General features: G+C 45.1%; 1 protein-coding gene across 1 annotated transcript in view; it reads left to right on the top strand.

Annotated features, from left to right (window-relative positions):
* GPA33 (glycoprotein A33) overlaps positions 1-18514 on the top strand; it is a 46777-nt gene that overhangs the window by 6632 nt on the left and 21631 nt on the right. Inside the window, exons 2-3 of the mRNA XM_041762389.1 lie at positions 8121-8275; positions 16557-16773. Of these exons, the coding sequence (XP_041618323.1) occupies positions 8121-8275; positions 16557-16773 (372 nt within the window). The remainder of the gene's footprint in view (positions 1-8120; positions 8276-16556; positions 16774-18514) is intronic.

Below are 18514 nucleotides of genomic sequence, written 5' to 3'. Positions count from 1 at the left end.
CCCGAGGGCAAGAACTACTGCTTTTTTTTTTTTTTCCTTTTTTCTCCTTCCATCTCCTCCCCACCTTTTTTCTTTTCTTTCTTCCTTCCTTCCTCCCTCTCTTTCTTTCTCTCTCCTTCCTTCCTTCTTTTTCTCTTTCTCTCTTCCTTCCTTCTTTTCTTTTCTCCTTCCTTCTTTTCTTTCTTTTCTTTTCTTTTCTTTTCTTTTCTTTCTTTTCTTTTCTTTTCTTTTTCCTTTCTTTCTCTTTCTCACAGTTACCAGAACAAAGGCTCACAATGTCTCTTTCGTTTTCCACAACCAAGTTACACGTTTCCGGCCCTCCTTTCCTCTCCAGTACTTTTCGCTGAGCTCTCGCCTCGGCTCTCAGACTCTCTGTAGTCCGCCCTGGGCATCCATCCCAAGCATCCGCAGACACCGCTATTGACTTGTGAGATTCTACACCACACGCTAAACAAAGACATCCAGATCTCCGTCCCTGGTGATACAGGCCCTTCTGCTTGCTTATCTCCTTCATAATAGTCCTCTTCCCTGCCCTCAAAATTGAAATTACCCCTCTATTCCGACAACGGCCACGACTAGGCCTTCTCCCCGCTCCCATCACTCCTCGCGCCCGTTTCCGGCGCGCCTTCCCTTCCCCAAGATGGCCGCGACGGAGCGCAGGGAAGGTGGCGCGAGTCCCAGCCACGCAGGGCCGCTGGTGTGCTGGGGGCTGGGGGACGAGAAGCCCAAGGCCGGGGGTGCCTGAGGAGCGGGAAGGGCTGCAGAGCGGCACCTGTGAGGCCCACCGCCGGGCAGCCTGCACCTGCTGTGGCCAGAGCCACGGCCTGGCACAGGAAGTGGGCGCCTCATCCCCCAGCGTCAGGGGCCGGAAGTGAATGTTGCTGAGGCCTGGATGTGGGTGAGGGTTCCCGTGTCTCCACGGAGCCCTCGGTCGGGCAGAAGAGGCTTACAAATGATGCTGTTGTCAAAAATAAATTGGCCACTTGTCTCTTTGATGGTCACCACCAAGTTCCTTGGACTGAAACCAGTGATGACAAAGGTTGTGTTGAGGGAGATGTCAACCACATACACCGAGAACCTTGGACAAGAGACTGGTTGAGCACACATGGCAGTGCCTTCCTTGCCACGAAGACTGGGTTGGGATTTGTAGGAAAAGACCAACACCCATTTGTCTGGCATGCCCAATTACTGTGGCCCAACAGCCCCACAAACAGCATAGGTATGGAACGTAAAAGTAACCTGGCTCCAGGCATGCACGTTCCCAACTGTATTTTCTGCCGTAGAAAAACCGTGGAAATGCACAATCACTGAGTACCTACCTCTCTTATTCACCCGCTAGACCCTGGAAGTTGCTTGCTTTTTCTTGCTCTCAGTGGGTTCCTTCCTTTTCTCCTAATCTAATTCTTTAGAAAGATAAATTGTCTTTCAAACTCATAAGTACCCTTGTTTCCTCCCCCCTTTGAGTCTTCACTCATTTGATGCAAGAAAGAACCCTCATATTTAGAACTGTTTCAAATAAACCATCAATGCAGATGGCAAGGGATCCCTGGGTGGCGCAGTGGTTTGGCGCCTGCCTTTGGCCCAGGGCGCGATCCTGGATACCCGGGATCGAATCCCACATCAGGCTCCCGGGTGCATGGAGCCTGCTTCTCCCTCCGCCTGTGTCTCTGCCTCTCTCTCTCTCTCTCTCTCTCTCTCTATGACTATCATAAATAAATAAAAATTAAAAAAAATCTTTAAAAAAAATGCAGATAGCAAACAAACAAAACAAAACCCACAAGAAACCAAAATCCTCAAATTGTGGTCATGGCCAATTAGACTTGGGCCCATCCCATATTTCTGGCCACACCTGCAGTGGCGTAATTCCAGAATTGCATTGCAGGACATCCTTGAGGGGGCAAGGGGAAGCAGCCAGGCTGAGAGAGGGCAGATAGTGGAACCTGTCCTAAACTGCCCTGATGGAATGAGTATGCTGTTTGTACTTGGTGTGTATGTTTATTTGGAGTCTTAGTGGGGAGGTTAAAGGATATCATACAGGGGGAGTCACCACCCCCCCAAATCACCTCCTTGGTGCTATTGCTACAGACTGGCATGGTTTACTTTCTGAATGTGCCCTACCTTCTCCATGCCCTGGCCTCTGCACAGTGCTCCTCTCCCCCCACCCACCTGTTCTCCAATTTTCTCATGGTTCATTCTTGCTCATCCTCCAATGTCAGCACAACAGACCTTTCCTTCGGACAACCACTTCTCATCCCCAAACCTTTAATTCTATCCTGTTATCAAATATGTAACACTTGTTTCCATGATGGCTTAAATTTTTCTCTGGGATTATTTATTACAATTTGACTTACCCAGAAGACTGAATGCTATGAGAGTAGGAACGATGTCTGTCTCTGTCATTTTCTCCCAGGAGCCTAGCACAGTGCCTGCAACTTGGGTGCCCAGCAGCCATTGGCTTTATGGGTGTTCATGAATAAGAACCTATCCTTTTGAACCTCACGAGGCAGCAAGCTGGTTTGCTTTTAGTGTCTCCTATCCTGCCTGCCCTCCTTTCCCTCTTTCTCTATGCAGTTCCAGCTTCTGTCTAAGCCTCAACTTTCTAATTTCATATGCTTCTGTCAAAAGGTACCCATTCTGAGTCCCTTTCTTGAGTCTGATGGATAAGAGGAACTAGTTAGGGAAATGGGTCTGTCCTGCAAGTGAAAGGAAGAGAGCCCCTCAGTGTGTCTGCTCTCCCTCCCAGACAGCACTTGTATTTTAGCAGCAGCTTCAGTGTCTGTCCTCAATGGTGCTAATTTTCAGGATTGAGAAAGCTGGTGGAGGCCATATTTGACTTGGAGGTTTGTAAAGAGAGTTGTCCTCAGACTACTCCATGTTGGCAGTGCTCAGGTTTTCTCCCTTCTCTCTGCCTGCCGGGCTTGTCTCTGTTCCCAGATCACCCTGTCCCTAGAGCAGCCCTCTCTGCCTGGAGCACTGACTGTCACACTTGGACCTACCTTCTTCCTGAGGTGCCTCCCTCCCCTCTACCACCCAGTGACCTTTGGTCTGTGTCGTTGTTTTCTGCCCCAGTGAGTCAGGGATGCCATAAACACCTGGCGCAGGCAGCACACAGTGATAGATAGTTGCTATCACTTAGACCTTATCTCTCTGTACACATGGGAATGGGTTACACTTGCTATGAGCAACACTAGTCTCCTCTGTGACCTCTCCACACCCCTGTCACCCAGGCTGGAGTCTTGCTCCATCTGGCTCCTCTTCTATTTTCAGTGTCTTCCTTTCTGGAGCTCCTTCCCTATTGTCTACAAGCCTGCTTCAAGTCTCTGCATCTTCTATCCCAGAGGAGACCAAAGAACTTTCTCAAGGCCCCCTTGTCTCAGCTTTTTCATTTTCCTGTGTTCGACGAGCTCCTTGCCAAAATAGGCTGCCCTCCCTGTCTCTATGTCCTCACTTTCGGCTTGATTTATAAAATTGTCACATGGCTTTTTGATTACAAGAGTAATGCATATTTACTACAGAGCATTTGGAAAATAAAAATATACAAACAAGAAATCCAAAATTTATCCATGATCCCAAAATCCAGAGATAACTTATTAATACCATATTTTGGTATATTTGCTTCTAGAATTTGCTTTCTGTGATTAGGTGGAAGTGCGATAGTGCTTATATATAGTTGCGCATCCTGTTTTATTTTCTTACCGTACAAGTTCAAAGAAGTGAATCAACTCCCTTGTGGGCAATTTCAAGTCCCACCTTCTCGACAAGCCTTTCTATTACAATCCTTCTTCTGGATAGTGACACAACCCCTCCACTCTCTACCTCTACATTTTATTCCCTTAACACTTGCACTTAACACCTAATTAGGCTCCATTAGGTTGCTGACAGTGACCTCTAACTGCTGCCTGGGTAGGGACTATGCCCCAGGCTACTGAACTCACAGATCTTATTAGCACTCAGCTCTGTAGAAACCTTGAGGTGTGAACTGGCAAACAGTAGAGACAAGAGAAACATGAGACACAGGCCCCACAGGAAGGGGCGTACTGTCTGCTGAGAGGAGGAGGCTTGCATGCACCAACCCTCATCAATGGAGTTTTGTGCGTACCTGGTGAAGAGCTGACCGAAATGGCTCCAGAAAACCCGTGAGCATTAAGGGCTGGGATGGTCCCAATGGTTTCTGGAGGATATAGCACATGAACATGCCTCTGATCATTTTCCCAGTGCCTTGCATGAAACTCGGACTGTAGGAAAAATTCATTGAATTGATTGGAATTTACAGATGCCTAAACATCCATGTTGAACAGTTGGACAAATTCTAACCGCCCATCCCTCCACCGCTGCCAGTGGAGACAGGACAAACCAACCTGCCTGTGTGAACTGCCCCTCCTCATCCAGGGTACCAATACTTTCTCAAGGCGAGAGCAAGTGCCTGGTCCTGGGGCAGGCTGGGACACCTCTGGCCTCCAGCACTTCCTCCCTGAGAATGTGGTTTCTCGGAGCAAATGGATTTTCCTAAGTGGAGGCATTACTGCCAGTTTCCCAAGGGTTCCCATAATGCGCTGTGTATGCCTCAGGCAGCCAGTTCCATCAAGCATTTCATTATTCTCCTTGGATGTATTACTTTCTGGTTAGCTCTCAAGAGACAGTTTATTATCTTCTTAACAAACCTTAATTATTTACAAGCAATCATCAAATCTTCAGGCTGGGTCTCCACACCCCACCCTTTCAGGGAGGTTAAAGGACCTTGCTCATTTCCTTCTGGGGCATCTTGCAGACTCAGCTTCCCTTCTCTGGGGTCTCTTTTGATCCCTTATTTGATTTTTTTTTTTTTTTTTGGCATTTTCTAGCAATCTGTAAGATAGGTTCTCCAATAAGTTTCTCTGGTTGTGAATCCTAACCATCTTTTAAGCTTAAATTCTCTGTAACTCATGTATTTGCTGCCAAAGAGCACTTCCTGTGTTAGGCACTTTGTCGAGCCTTGGGGACATCGAGATGAAGAAAACGGTAGCAGAGGAGAAAGATGTGACAATATAGAACACTGGTATGGTTCTTGCCACATCAGGTAGGGGATGTGCCTTGCCCATGATGGTCAGTCATTCAACCCTCACCATAATATTGTTATTCTCATTTCATAGGTGAGAAAATAGGCACAGCAAAATTAATTAAGTTTGCCAAGGTCACACAGTTTTAAAAAAGTAAGAATGAGGATGCCAGCTGGGGCAGTTTGGTTCTTGCACTTGTGTTCTTGGCCACTCTGGTGTATTGTGCAATAAACTTTCATGAGACAGAAGTCTAAGGAGGCAAGCACTTGTGAGCAGTAGGTGGGACAAAGGGCAATGGCGTTGATTCTGCTTGGGAGAGTCTGGACGTTTCCTCTAGGAAGTGAATGCGTTCCAAACGCCTTCCTCAGCAAACTGCTATGGTGCTGGGAGATGCTGACTTCTTCCTGGAGGTGAAAAGCACTCACTCTCCCAGTGTGTCTATCCTTAGGGAGGTTAACACAACCCTGCACTATTCCTTCTTAACCCCTTGTGGGGAACTAGCTGAGCATCAGATGGATGCTCTTACTGAACAGGAGAAGGGCTCAGCCTTGAAAAGGGAGCAGGGGAATGAGGGTGAGAAAGACTCCTTCTGGAGCACGAGACACACAGCTTGCAGGTGGCAGCAGGATGGGTAAGCTGCAGCTGCTCGAGGCAGGGTGGGTTCTGAACCACTAGAAAGGAGATGCCGGATGTAGACCCACACAGGGAAGTAGAACGGGAGGTAGTTGGAAGGTTCTAGACATGAACTTCTCTACTTCCTACTTTTCTAATCACAGATGAGATTCCCATCTGATACTTTTGTCACACCCACTGAGTAGGGAAGCAAAGATCCCATAGAAGAAGAAAACAAGGGCCACAGTATCAAAAATATTTTTTAAATCATCAAACATATATTTTTTTAAAGTCATAAACATCTTTTGACCCTACAGACTCTTTTAACTCCCACGTGCCTTTCTCTCTCCTTTTTGGCAAAAGCTGTCCTCTTCTCATCCACTTGCCCTTGAGCTTATCTTCCCAGGCTCCATCCTCTCTACTCCATGGAATCTGCTCCTGCTGAGGTCCCCCCACCCCCTCCATGATGCCACATCCAGGGGTCATCTCTCTGTTCCCAGGTCTCTGGCCCAGCAGATCAGTAATGTTGAATTAGCTGACTCCCTCTGCTTTTATGAAACACTTGTCCTGCTTGGTCTCTGGGAAATACTTTTTCTTGTCTCTCTTCCTAGCCCCCTGGCCAGTTCTCCTTCTCCTTTGCTGGTTTCTCCTCATTTCCTCCACCACTAAGCACCCAGGCCTCCATCCCAGACACCTTCCCTGTCTTCCTCCCCATCCTCTAGCCTTCAGTGACCTCTCCAAGAACTGTTCCTCAACACCTCTGTTTGGTGTGTAATAAGCATCTCAAACTTCACATGTCCACAAACTCCTGATCTTCCCCCTGAAACCTGCCCACCTCAGCCTTCATCATCTCCCTAAATTAGAATTCCATCCTTCCAGTTATTTAGGCCAAATCCTGATCTATCTTTGACTCCTCTTTTCCTCTAACACATAAAATCTAATCTGCAGTCAAATCCCATTGGCTCTTTCTACATACATTCCAATCTGGATCACTTCTCTCTACCTACACCACCAGGACCTGTGCCCAAGCCACCATTAGCACTCACCTGTACTATTGTAGTAGCCTCTTGAATGGTTGTCCTGCTTCCGCTCTGTTCCCCAATCTCCTCCTTCCTCTCACTTCACTTCAGCCAAGATGACCCTTTAAAATGTATGTCAGGTTTATTACCTTGCTTAAATCCCTCTAAGGGTTTCCCACCTCCTCCAAAGAAAAATATGAAGTCCTAGATATGGGCTATAAGACCCAATGTGACCTGAGACCTCTCTACTTCTCTGTTTCATCTCTCTTCCCTCCTCCCCTCCTACCACATGGCTTCCTTGCTGTTCCTCACATGGGCCACACTTACTCCTGCCTAGAAAGTTCTCACAACACGTATCCACATGGCTTTCTGTTTCAGCCATCTATTGCTACATACCAAACCACCCCAAAACTTAGTGTCCTAAAACAATGCTAAAACTTAGCGTCCTAAAACAATGAGCTAGATTTGGTTCAGGAATCTTCACTATGGGCAGGCTCTGCAGGAATAGTTCAGCCCTGCTTTCCTAGACAGCTAGCTGAACATGCTCATGCACATGCTAGGAGTTGATGTTGGCTATCCCAAGGGACCTCAGCTGGGGCTATGTCCCAAATACCTGCATGTGGTCTTGCCATGTGACTGCTTAACTTTATCACAGAATGTTATTGGGTTCTCAGAATGAGCATCTCAAGAGGACCAAGCAAAGCTAATGTCCTCTTACAAGTTAGCATGAGAAGCCATATGGTACCACTCACATTGTAGTCCCAGGCCCACCCAGATTCAAGAGGAGGGGACACAGATGAAGGAGAGTCACCATCACATGGTAAGATAAGTATACATGATGGGAGATACTGGTGTGGCCACGTGGTTTTTCTCACCTTTTCCTGATAAAGTTATGTAGAGTAAACTAGCCTGGGAATCCCTCTATTTCTTTACCTTGATTTAATCTTATGTATAAAATTCCTTACCACATTTAAGTGCTCCATAAAAATTTGTTAAATGAATGACTATATCATCATCATAACAAAAAAGATGGCAAAGAATATTTATCACAAGCTTTCTATGTGACAGGGACTAAAAAATGTATTTATGCCTATTATCTCTTTAAGTTTCCCTAGCAACTCTGGGAAGTATTTGTGTTCCTATGTAATGGATGAGAAAAGTTCACACAGCTGGTAAGAGGTTGGGGCTGAGGCTCAAAGCTGGGCTTTTAGCTACCACACAATGCATTTGACTTATCTGTGATGCTGCAGGATGGATATACAGTGAACCAAGGCACACGGCTGTGTTCACCTCAGTCTCGGAGAACAGTTGGTGCGCCGTGGCCAAGATCACAATCCATAGTGTGTCTAGCTGTGGTTGCAGGAAGAGAATATCACTGAGCATTCCCTCAGAAGTCCTATGGGCAATGAGTGGCTATGCCATTTACTTCTCCCACTTCCCACTTTCTTTCCAGTCTGGGTGACTGTCAATGCCATCTCTGTGGAAACCCCACAGGGTGTTCTTAAGGCTGCCCGGGGGAAGAGTGTTACCCTTCCATGTACCTACCAGACTTCTGCCTCTGACAGAAATGGATTTATCCAATGGGACAAGCTTCTAAGGACCCACACGGTAAGAATCCTTAAAAAGTTGAGGGTATCATGGGAATGAATATTACCTGACCATGACCTCTTATAGGATGAGCACTCCAAGTCTTTCCATAAGTGTTAGAATAAACATAAGCACCCAAGCTGGACTGGGTGGGGAGAGAGCAATGAATGTTGGGCCCAGCGAGGGACATATTATGCCACCTTTATTTTGAAAAAGTGAGCGTCCCTAAAATATCCTTCTGCTAGTCGGTCTCAAATTACCTAAATTGTATAATTTGAGACAGTCACTCCTTTTTTTGTTTTGTTTTTTAGGAAGATTTTTTTAATTTATTCATGAGAGGCACACTCAGAGAGAGAAGCAGAGACATAGGCAGAGGGAGAAGCAGGCTCCCTGCAGGGAGCCCAATGTGGAACTCGATGGTGATCCCGGGATCACAACCTGAGCCAAACGCAGACGCTCAACCACTGAACCACCCAGGCATCCCCAGTCACTCCTTTTGACTGGCACAGAGCTCTCCCTGAGGCCAGATTTTATAGCGTTTGGGGGGATTTTTCCCTGTTTGTGATCTTTTGGAGAATATAGAAGACATTTTGTTCTATTTTTTATTTTTATTTTGAAATAGATAATACAGTCCCACGGTTCCAAAATTAAAACATCATCAACATCGTAAAGTCTCATTCCCATCCTTTCCCCTCCTGTCTACACTAATCTTCTATTCCGCACCGCTTCCCCACCCTCACACACACTCCCCATCTGTAGGCAAGGCTGACTTTCACTGGTACTGGTTGTTTGGGACCAGCATCTATTCTGATTGGTTGGTATCTCTGCTGCAATTGTTAAGTATTTTGAATATTACTCTTGGCTAGGAGAACCAGTTTAGTTTTTAGTGTATCCTTCCATTGATTTTTTATGCAAATTCAAGAAAATGTTCATGTTTTGTGTGTATGTATGTGTGTTTTCCTATTTCCCCTGTTTTTACACAAAAGGTAGCATATTCTAGGCACTATTCTGCCCCTTGCATTTTTCACTTAACCTAGTTCCTGAAGAGCTTTCTATATCAGCAATAGAGAGCTCCTTCATTCTTTAAGAGCTGCATAGGAGTCCATTGTGTGGATACACTGTTAATATTTAACCTGCCCCAAAATGATAGACACTTGCTTATTCCCAACCCTCCAATTACCAAGAATAACCATTTACCTATGCTATTTTGTGTCTGCACAGGTAGACCTCTAGATACACTCCCAGAAAAGGTAAATGCTTTTATAATTTCATAGAGACTACCAAATTGCCTCCCCAGGAAAGCATCCTGTGCTCCCCCAGCAGAACCTGAGTGCTCATTTGTGTGTATGTGTGTGTCTAAGTAATACATGCACATCACTAAAGATTAAGCAGTAGAAAAGTACACAAAGTGAAAGTATGTCTACCTCATACCCTGAACTCCTGTTTCCCTCACCAAAGGGAACCTACTCCTACGAGTTTTAGGGTGACCTTCAATAATGCTGTACATATATACAAACATACATACAGACATATATATGTAAATACACATATATAAATATGTATGTTTACGTAGACTACGTACACACTGTGCTGCACTTGGCTTTTTTCTCTCAATACATATCATGAAGCTCTTTCCATATGTCAGTACATTTATATCTATCTCGTTTTTTACATTTGATCTTAGCCAAAAGGCCTAGAAGCAATCTACCTCATTTTTTTTAACATTTGTATTAAGCGTTCCATTTTATTTATGTACTATATATACCAATGATGGATATTTGATTCAGTCCCTGTATTTTGCTGCTACAAATAATGCTGCAATAAAATATCTCTAATGTCTATGGATGAATATAGCACACATACATAGCATAAATGTATATGTAAAGTATATGAATATAGGATAAATTATTTAAAAAAGAACTTTTGAGTCACAGGGTATGTGAATTTAAAATTTTGAAAAATAAGATCAAATTGCTCTCATCAGATGTCATGCCAGTGTCTACCTTCACCAGCAAGATGAGGGCACCTACTTCTCTAACACATAGTATTCTCAAAATGTTTGATATTTGCCATTTTGGTAAATGAAAAAAAGTGTCTCCTTTCTTATTACACTCATATGTCTCTAATTATAAGAAATGGAGCATCTACTCATAAGTTTGAGTGAGGTCTACTTTTATTTATTTTATAAAAGTAGAGGGTGGGAGGAAGAAGAACACATTCAAAAAAAATTTTTTTGAACACATTCAAAATTAATTCTCCAGCAGACAGACAGCATCAGCAGGTGCAACTGCAAAGGTTTCTCCGTAGATCATATATTCACAAGGCATTATTTGCTTAACAGTGAGAAAGGCTCTGGTGTGTTCTCTGTAACAACATCCACTTCACAGTGTGAGCAAGCACTAGTATTGTGTTCCACTTACAATTCCAGGAGGAAAAGCACAACTTGGCAAAAAATATTTTTTGGATCCTAAAGTCAGGTACAATAACATAGACAAACTTTTGATAACATTTGATCTACTTTTCCACAAAGGAGACTTCTCCACCCAGAAATTAGAGTCTTTCTTTCTCCTTCCCTTGTTTAACTATTAGAGCAATGCCTCATCATTTCCTTGTATATTACAAATACAGAATGGGGGGTTTAAAAAATTACAAAATATCTCAAATGTCCCCATTTGGAACCCTTCAGCAGTCATAAAATAGGGAAATAGAGATTTGATGCAAAAATAAAAAATAAATGAGGTAGATAAATGAATGTTTTCAACACCCATGACTTGCCTGTTCCAACTTCCTAGCCTTCACACAATATTCAAGAACAATCTTCACAATTACTTGGCAAACTGCACCAAGGACATTATTGTACATGTTAGTTTGTGAACTGAGGGGCACCTGGGTGGCTCAGTCTATTCAGCGCCTAATTCTTGGTTTTGGCTCAGGTCATGATCTCAGGGTTGTGGTTGTGAGATGGAGCCAGCCACTTGTTGGGCTCTGCTGTCATGGGGGTGGGAAGGTGGGAGTCTGCTTGAGATTCTCTTTTTCTCCCTCTGCCCTTTGCTGGTGTGCTTCTTCTATTTTTCTCAAATAAATAAACAAGTCTTTTTTTTAAAGATTATTTATTTATTTATTCATGAGAAACACAGAGAGAGGCAGAGACACAGGCAGAGTGAGAAGCAGGCTCCCCATAGGGAGCCCAATGAGGGACTCTATCCCAGGACCCTGGGATCACAACCTGAGCCAAAGGCAGATGCTCAACCACTGACCCACCCAGGTGCTCCAAATAAATCTTTTTTTTTTTTTTAAATGAGTATGTCAACCTATAATAAACATGCCCTTCTATGAGTTTCTTCAAGAATAAAAACCCAGTTCTTCAACTGAGTAGGCACTGGTGAACTAAATCAAGTCACCTGGGAGTCCCTGCTCCCGTGTTTCAGGAAGGAGGCACCTGGAAAGCACAGGGAGTACACTGGCATTCTCAGGGCTCCAGCTGGCTCCAGCTGAACTGTATTTATTTATTTATTTATTTATTTATTTATTTATTAATTTTTATTGGTGTTCAATTTACCAACACATAGAAAAACACCCAGTGCTCATCCCGTCAAGTGTCCACCTCAGTGCCCGTCACCCATTCCCCTCCAACACCCGCCCTCCTCCCCTTCCACCACCCCTAGTTCGTTTCCCCGAGTTAGGAGTCTTTATGTTCTGTCTCCCTTCCTGATATTTCCCAACATTTCTTTTCCCTTCCTTTATATTCCCTTTCACTATTATTTATATTCCCCAAATGAATGAGAACATACACTGTTTGTCCTTCTCCGATTGACTTACTTCACTCAGCATAATACCCTCCAGTTCCATCCACGTTGAAGCAAATGGTGGGTATTTGTCGTTTCTAATTGCTGAGTAATATTCCATTGTATACATAAACCACATCTTCTTTATCCATTCATCTTTCGATGGACACCGAGGCTCCTTCCACAGTTTGGCTATTGTGGCCATTGCTGATAGAAACATCGGGGTGCAGGTGTCCCGACTTTTCATTGCATCTGAATCTTTGGGGTAAATCCCCAACAGTGCAATTGCTGGGTCGTAGGGCAGGTCTATTTTTAACTCTTTGAGGAACCTGCACACAGTTTTCCAGAGTGGCTGCACCAGTTCACATTCCCACCAACAAGTGTAAGAGGGTTCCCTTTTCTCCGCATCCTCTCCAACATTTGTGGTTTCCTGCCTTGTTAATTTTCCCCATTCTCACTGGTGTGAGGTGGTATCTCATTGTGGTTTTGATTTGTATTTCCCTGATGGCAAGTGATGCAGAGCATTTTCTCATGTGCATGTTGGCCATGTCCATGTCTTCCTCTGTGAGATTTCTCTTCATGTCTTTTGCCCATTTCATGATTGGATTGTTTCTTTGCTGTTGAGTTTAATAAGTTCTTTATAGATTTTGGAAACTAGCCCTTTATCTGATATGTCGTTTGCAAATATCTTCTCCCATTCTGTAGGTTGTCTTTTAGTTTTGTTGACTGTATCCTTTGCTGTGCAAAAGCTTCTTATCTTGATGAAGTCCCAATAGTTCATTTTTGCTTTTGTTTCTTTTGCCTTCGTGGATGTATCTTGCAAGAAGTTACTGTGGCCGAGCTGAACTGTATTTAAATAAGCAGCAACCCGCATCGACTCCCGAAGGACTAAAATCAGTCACTTTGAGGGTGTCTCACCTAAGGTCCCAAGTTTGAAGGAATTTTATAATTCTACAACCTTATTTTTTTAGTTTTTTTTGGTAAAGTACATTTAGAAAAAAAGAAAGGATGGGTGCAGGGTTAGGGGGATCATACAAAAAACATCTCTAAACAGGTGCCAGATCTTGTTCATGTACCTGCACACGGTCATCAGGGAAGTAGATAGTACCCTCTCCCACCTTAGGCTAACAGTTGTCTTTTCCTTTGTGGTTCAGTAAGTTCCAGAGTGAGATCTACTTTTAAAATGCAAACATAGGGGCTCTTCGGTGGCTCAGTCAGTTAAGCACCAAACTCTCGGTCTTGGCTCTGGTCTTGATCACAGGGTCTTGAGGTCAGGTCCCGCAAAGGGCTCCATGCTGGGTGTGGAGTCTACTTAATAAAAATTTTTTTAAAAAAATCTAAAAGTGCCAGGATGCCTGGGTGGCTCAGCAGTTGAGCCTCTGCCTTTGGCTCAGGGTGTGATCCCGGGGTCCCAGGATCAGCTCCCATATCGGGCTTCCTGCATGAAGCCTGCTTCTCCCTCTGCCTGTGTCTCTGCCTCTCTCTCTGTCTCTCATGAATAAATAAGTAAATAATTTGAAAAAAAAATTCAAACGTGCCTGCTCGAGGTAAGCATCAGGTCCCTGGAATACCCAGAGTGAAAGCATTTAGCTTTTTCCCTGACAGGAAAGAAGAGGTGATTCAGGATACCCACGGCCTAGAGGAGCAGGGCCGATGGGACAGGAGAGTAAATCCTGCCTGATGTACCCCGTTGTCTGTTACCCCAGAGTCTCTGATGGCCACGGGCACAGGTCCTCTCTATTACCAGAATCTCAGGGTAAAAACCTAGAGGGGGAAACTGCTGCCCCTGGCTTGAAGAAACTGAAGGAGGTCTCTTTCACCACCATATGTGTTCAGCCAACCAGCTGTAGGGTCTCACCAGGCACTTCTGAGTGCTTAGAGAAGCACTGAAGTTCTTCTATTGACTGATGGATCCTCGCCTTCAAAAGGATTTGAGGCAATCCCCTTGAGAATAAGCAAGGGTGCAGAGAAAGGGATTACATCTGAGTCCTCAAGGAGATTATTGTGACATGTCCTGGCAAGGGGGTGGGGGCAGGGGATCCAGGGAGGAAGCCTTGGGACAGCTGTGGTTAGGAGAATGGTTGGGGCATGATGAGTCCCAGGCAGAGTCAACTCCTTGGAAAAGAGCTGAGCTGGGAGAGATTCGCATTCTCGGACTGGTCCACAGCCCCAGACACTTCCTCCTCTTCTGCCCTGATGCCCTTCTACTTCTCAGCCAAGCTTCCTGAGAGCTGGTTACCTGCATACACACCACCCCCCCAGGACATGTCCTGCCCAAGGGTACCCAGCCAAGGGGGCCTGCACTCCATCACCTGTGCCCTGGCACAGGCTGTGTCTGTCCAAAAACTAGGGCACCTTGTCCTAATTTGCCCAAAGGACCTGTCTCCACATTCCCTTCTCTATACAAGCATGCTCTGCCTCCTGCTTCTACCAATCCACTGACTTCGTCGGCAACTTCTCTTTTGCTGAATTCACGTGCTCATTCAGGCTTTATCTTGTTTCATCTCTCGCTAGCATATCCCACTATCAACCACTTTCCTGTCTGGAAATCTTCCTCCTTTGGCCTTTTTGGTAATCCTATCTTGGGTTTTCTTCTATCTGACCTGTCGCCGACCATTCAGAATGAAGTAACCTGGGGACTTGGCATACCGCACTGTTACCTGGGGTAGCTTCATCTAGTCCATGGCTCAGTTAACATCTGAGTCACTGACACCCAAACCTTCATCCCCAGGTGCACTCAGCCACCCTGTCCAGCTCCTACTGAACTCCACCTGGGTGTCCCATCCACACTTCAGGCATATCACATGTAGAACAGAATGCATCACCTTTTTCTTACAACATTCTCTTTCTAAGGTATTTCTTCTCTTGGAGGAGACATCACCACACATCTGAATATTCAGGCCAAAGACTCTCACTTTGAGGTCTTTCACTCCCTGACCCTGTACATTTAATACACTCCCAGGCCCATTGGCCCACCCTGTTCACACTCCCCAAATTCACTTTATCCTTCCCGGCTGCACTGCCACAGCCTGATCTGAAGACCCATCATTTTTCATCTGAATTGCTAAACTGATTTCTTAACTGCCTTTCCTTCTCCTTCTAATTCATTTCCCACTCTGAATGGAGAGCTAACTTCCTAAAATACATGGCTCTCTAGTGCTTTCAGGATAAAATGCAAATTATTCAGACCTATATACATGGTGCCTGAAGCCAGAATGTCCAGTTCAAATCCCTGCCTTGCCATTTGGTTAACCACGTAAACTTGGGAGAGGTACTTAACCTCTTGGTGCCTTGGTTTCCTCATGTGTAAAATGGGTATAATCATAATACCTCCACGGGGGGGGGGGTGTTGTGAGGATTAAATGAGATAATACATACCAAGTGCTTAGAATATTATCCAGCATGTAGCATGTACTCAATAAGTAGCAGCTGTGATCTTTATAGCTACCTGCCCATGCTTATCATTTCTCCCTCCCCTTCACTCACACACTCACCTCCATTCATACTGAACCACTTGGGGTTGACCCAAAGCTTCCCACTCCTAGGTCTTTATTCAATATTCTTCCTTTGCCTAAAATGTCAGATACATCTGTCTTCCTCCAATATGCGCCGCCCCAACCCTCTAGGGGCCTGGCCAGTTCTCCTTTGTCCTCCAGGATCCAAGGCACTGTCTTCTGAGAACTCTTCCAGGAAGCCTTCCCTGAGTTCCCAGTTTAGACATAATGCCTTCTGAGGTCCCATATAGCTAATTACAGGATGTTGTAGCATTTATTCTTTGAGGACAGAAATCATGAGTTATTCATCTTTGAAAGTCAGGCACCTAGTAGATGCTCAGTAACCATTATGTCTAGCACTTACAGCAAACTTACTATGTCAGGCAATGCCGTTTTGCATATATATACTTTCATCCTCACAAAAACTGTATAAAATAGGTATTATTGTTTTTATCTCCATTTTGTAGGAAAGGAAACAGTCACATTTTGGTTGAATTGGGATTTGTACTGAGGCAGTTTAGCTCAAAAGTAGTGATCCAGCTAGTATCATGTTCTTTTTGGTAAACAATGAGTAGAAAAGTCAAGTAAATAAATGCAAATTATTCAGGGCTTGGAAGCCAATGGTGGCTGCCCAGCACAATGTGTGGCACATAATAGGTGCTCAATAAATACTAGTTGTCTGAATGAGTGAGGGCAATGAACTGAAATCGAATGCGTAAGGGAGATGTCAGAGGATACCGGCGGGGAAAGTTTGGGGATCCAAGGAAGCCCCATTTATCCACATGTGCTCCTGTGGTATGAACAGCCTACCTGCCCTGGTCTTTCAATATTTTTATTAAAAGCACATATATGTTGTAAGAGGAATCCACAAATGGGCATTACGTATTAGAGCTGTTTATTTGAAGGGGTTGTTGAGACAGGGCTTTGGGCCTGGGAATGGTGGACGAGAATCATCAGCACAGGCAGCAAGCACCATGCCAAACCCTGGGGTAAGGCCAAGTGGTGGTTTTTTCTTCCTCCCAGGAAAAGGTGCTCATCTGGCAATTTTTGGAGAAAAGATACATCTATGGTGAACTTTATAAGAACCGTGTCAACATATCGAAAAATGCTGAGCAATCAGATGCCTCCATCACTATTGATCAGCTGACCATGGATGACAATGGTACCTACGAGTGCTCAGTCTCACTGATGTCAGACATGATGGGCACCTCTCAGTCACGTGTCCGGCTCTTGGTCCTCGGTGAGTGTCTCCATCTCCTTCCTGGCGGGGAGGGGGTGCAGGGCGGGGTACAGGGAGGAGAAGCTCCCTGTAAGGTAAGGGGTAAGGTAAAGCCGGGGCAGCAATGCCTGACCAGGAGCTCAGACTCTTCCCCTTATCCCGTCTGCTGGGCAGGGGGCTGCTCCTCCCTTTTCACCTGAAGACTCTTCTGAGCTGTCCACCCCTGGGAACCAGTTCCCAGGGCAGAGGAGGAGGCCTGTTTGGAGCAGCCCCAGGGGCAGCCTGGGAAGTTCTGCCCCCGTTCTGTCCAGTGCTCTTCTTCCCCATATCCCAGCTCCCTTCCTTTTCATGGCAAACTTATTAGGGAGAAGAAAAAGGGAAATTATAGATTCTAAAGAAGGACTCTCACTGTGCCTTCCTGTGGTGCCGGCTGAGAGCCAGATTGTGACTTTCCCGTCATAAATTCAGCTAATCAGTAGAAACCCTTCACACCACCATCTCTCTACTCCTGGGCCCCAACAACACACCACTGATCAGGCTCTACTGCCTTTGACAGATGTCCCAAGATGACACTCTTTTCCTACCAATATCTTATTATAGGAGCTTCTAGTTGGGGAAGAATCTGAACAATCATCTCCCTGAGTATCTTCATTTTGTAGATGAAGCCCAGGGAAAGTAGGCACCTGACTCAGAGTCAGTTACTGGAACATTTTAGTGAATGCCTCCTCTATGTCCAATATAGGAGTGGCCTCCACCCCAGGAGGTAGCAACGCTTTTATGCCAAAATGATGGATCATTTTTCCTTTACTTTTTTTTTCCATTTATACTACTTAGTGGGATTTTATTTTTAATTGCGGAAAGTGGCCGCCTGGCTTTCTGAAGCATTGTATCAGTCAAACAATAGAGCCCTGAATACAGAATAATTAACTGTCTCCTTCTTCCATCCTAACACCAGCATGGCAGCCAATGGTAATATTCTTTCATGCTTTTCTCCATGTCCTTTCCAAACAGAGATTGTATTATAAAGATCATTTTGGGGGGTAATGTTTCATGCGTATTTCTCGAGATCAATATCTATGGATCTACCTATTAGCAGCGTACGTTCCATCATGCGGATATACTATGATTCATTCAAGTGTTCCATACTGATGGATAATCTCAGGCTGTTTCCATTTTTTTGTATGAACAATACTGATAGATAGATAGATAGATAGATAGATAGATAGATAGATAGATCTTCCCACCCCTGGGAGATGATGACGTGGCTCCTCTGAGGTCATGGCCAAGGGAGGGAAGGTTAAAGGGAGGAAAGGGAAAGGCCTGCTCACCTGGCTAGGCCACGTGTGTCTCTCTTGGCTCTCACATAATCCCACCATAGGTTTTTTTAGGGGGTGCACTGGCAGTTTCTTCCACCTGACACAGGTAGCATGTGTGCCCCCCATCCTTTTTCTACCCAGCCCCTGCTTTTGGCACTCACTGCGGCCAGTCCACCCTGGGCTCTCCTGTGGCCCAGTGAGCAGAGTCCCTTCAGTATGATGTGAATCAGAACACCACCCACCTACTTGCCACACCCCTACTTACCCTGCCATTGAAGCTTGCTCCGGCCAGCTTTTCTTGGCAACACGCAGGCATTACAGTCCGTCCTCAGGCAGGTCCCCAAAACCCAGAGGATCTATATAGCCCTCCCATCATCACACTGCAGGATCAGCACTTCAGCAACTTACAGGTTCCTCTCTCTCTGAGCCTCAGCCAGGGAATGAGA

This window comes from Vulpes lagopus, chromosome 1 (genome assembly GCF_018345385.1).
Source record: "Vulpes lagopus strain Blue_001 chromosome 1, ASM1834538v1, whole genome shotgun sequence".
Taxonomy (NCBI): Eukaryota; Metazoa; Chordata; class Mammalia; order Carnivora; family Canidae; genus Vulpes; species Vulpes lagopus.
The sequence above is the reverse complement of the archived record's forward strand: the minus strand, read 5'-3'. Positions and strand labels throughout refer to the sequence as shown.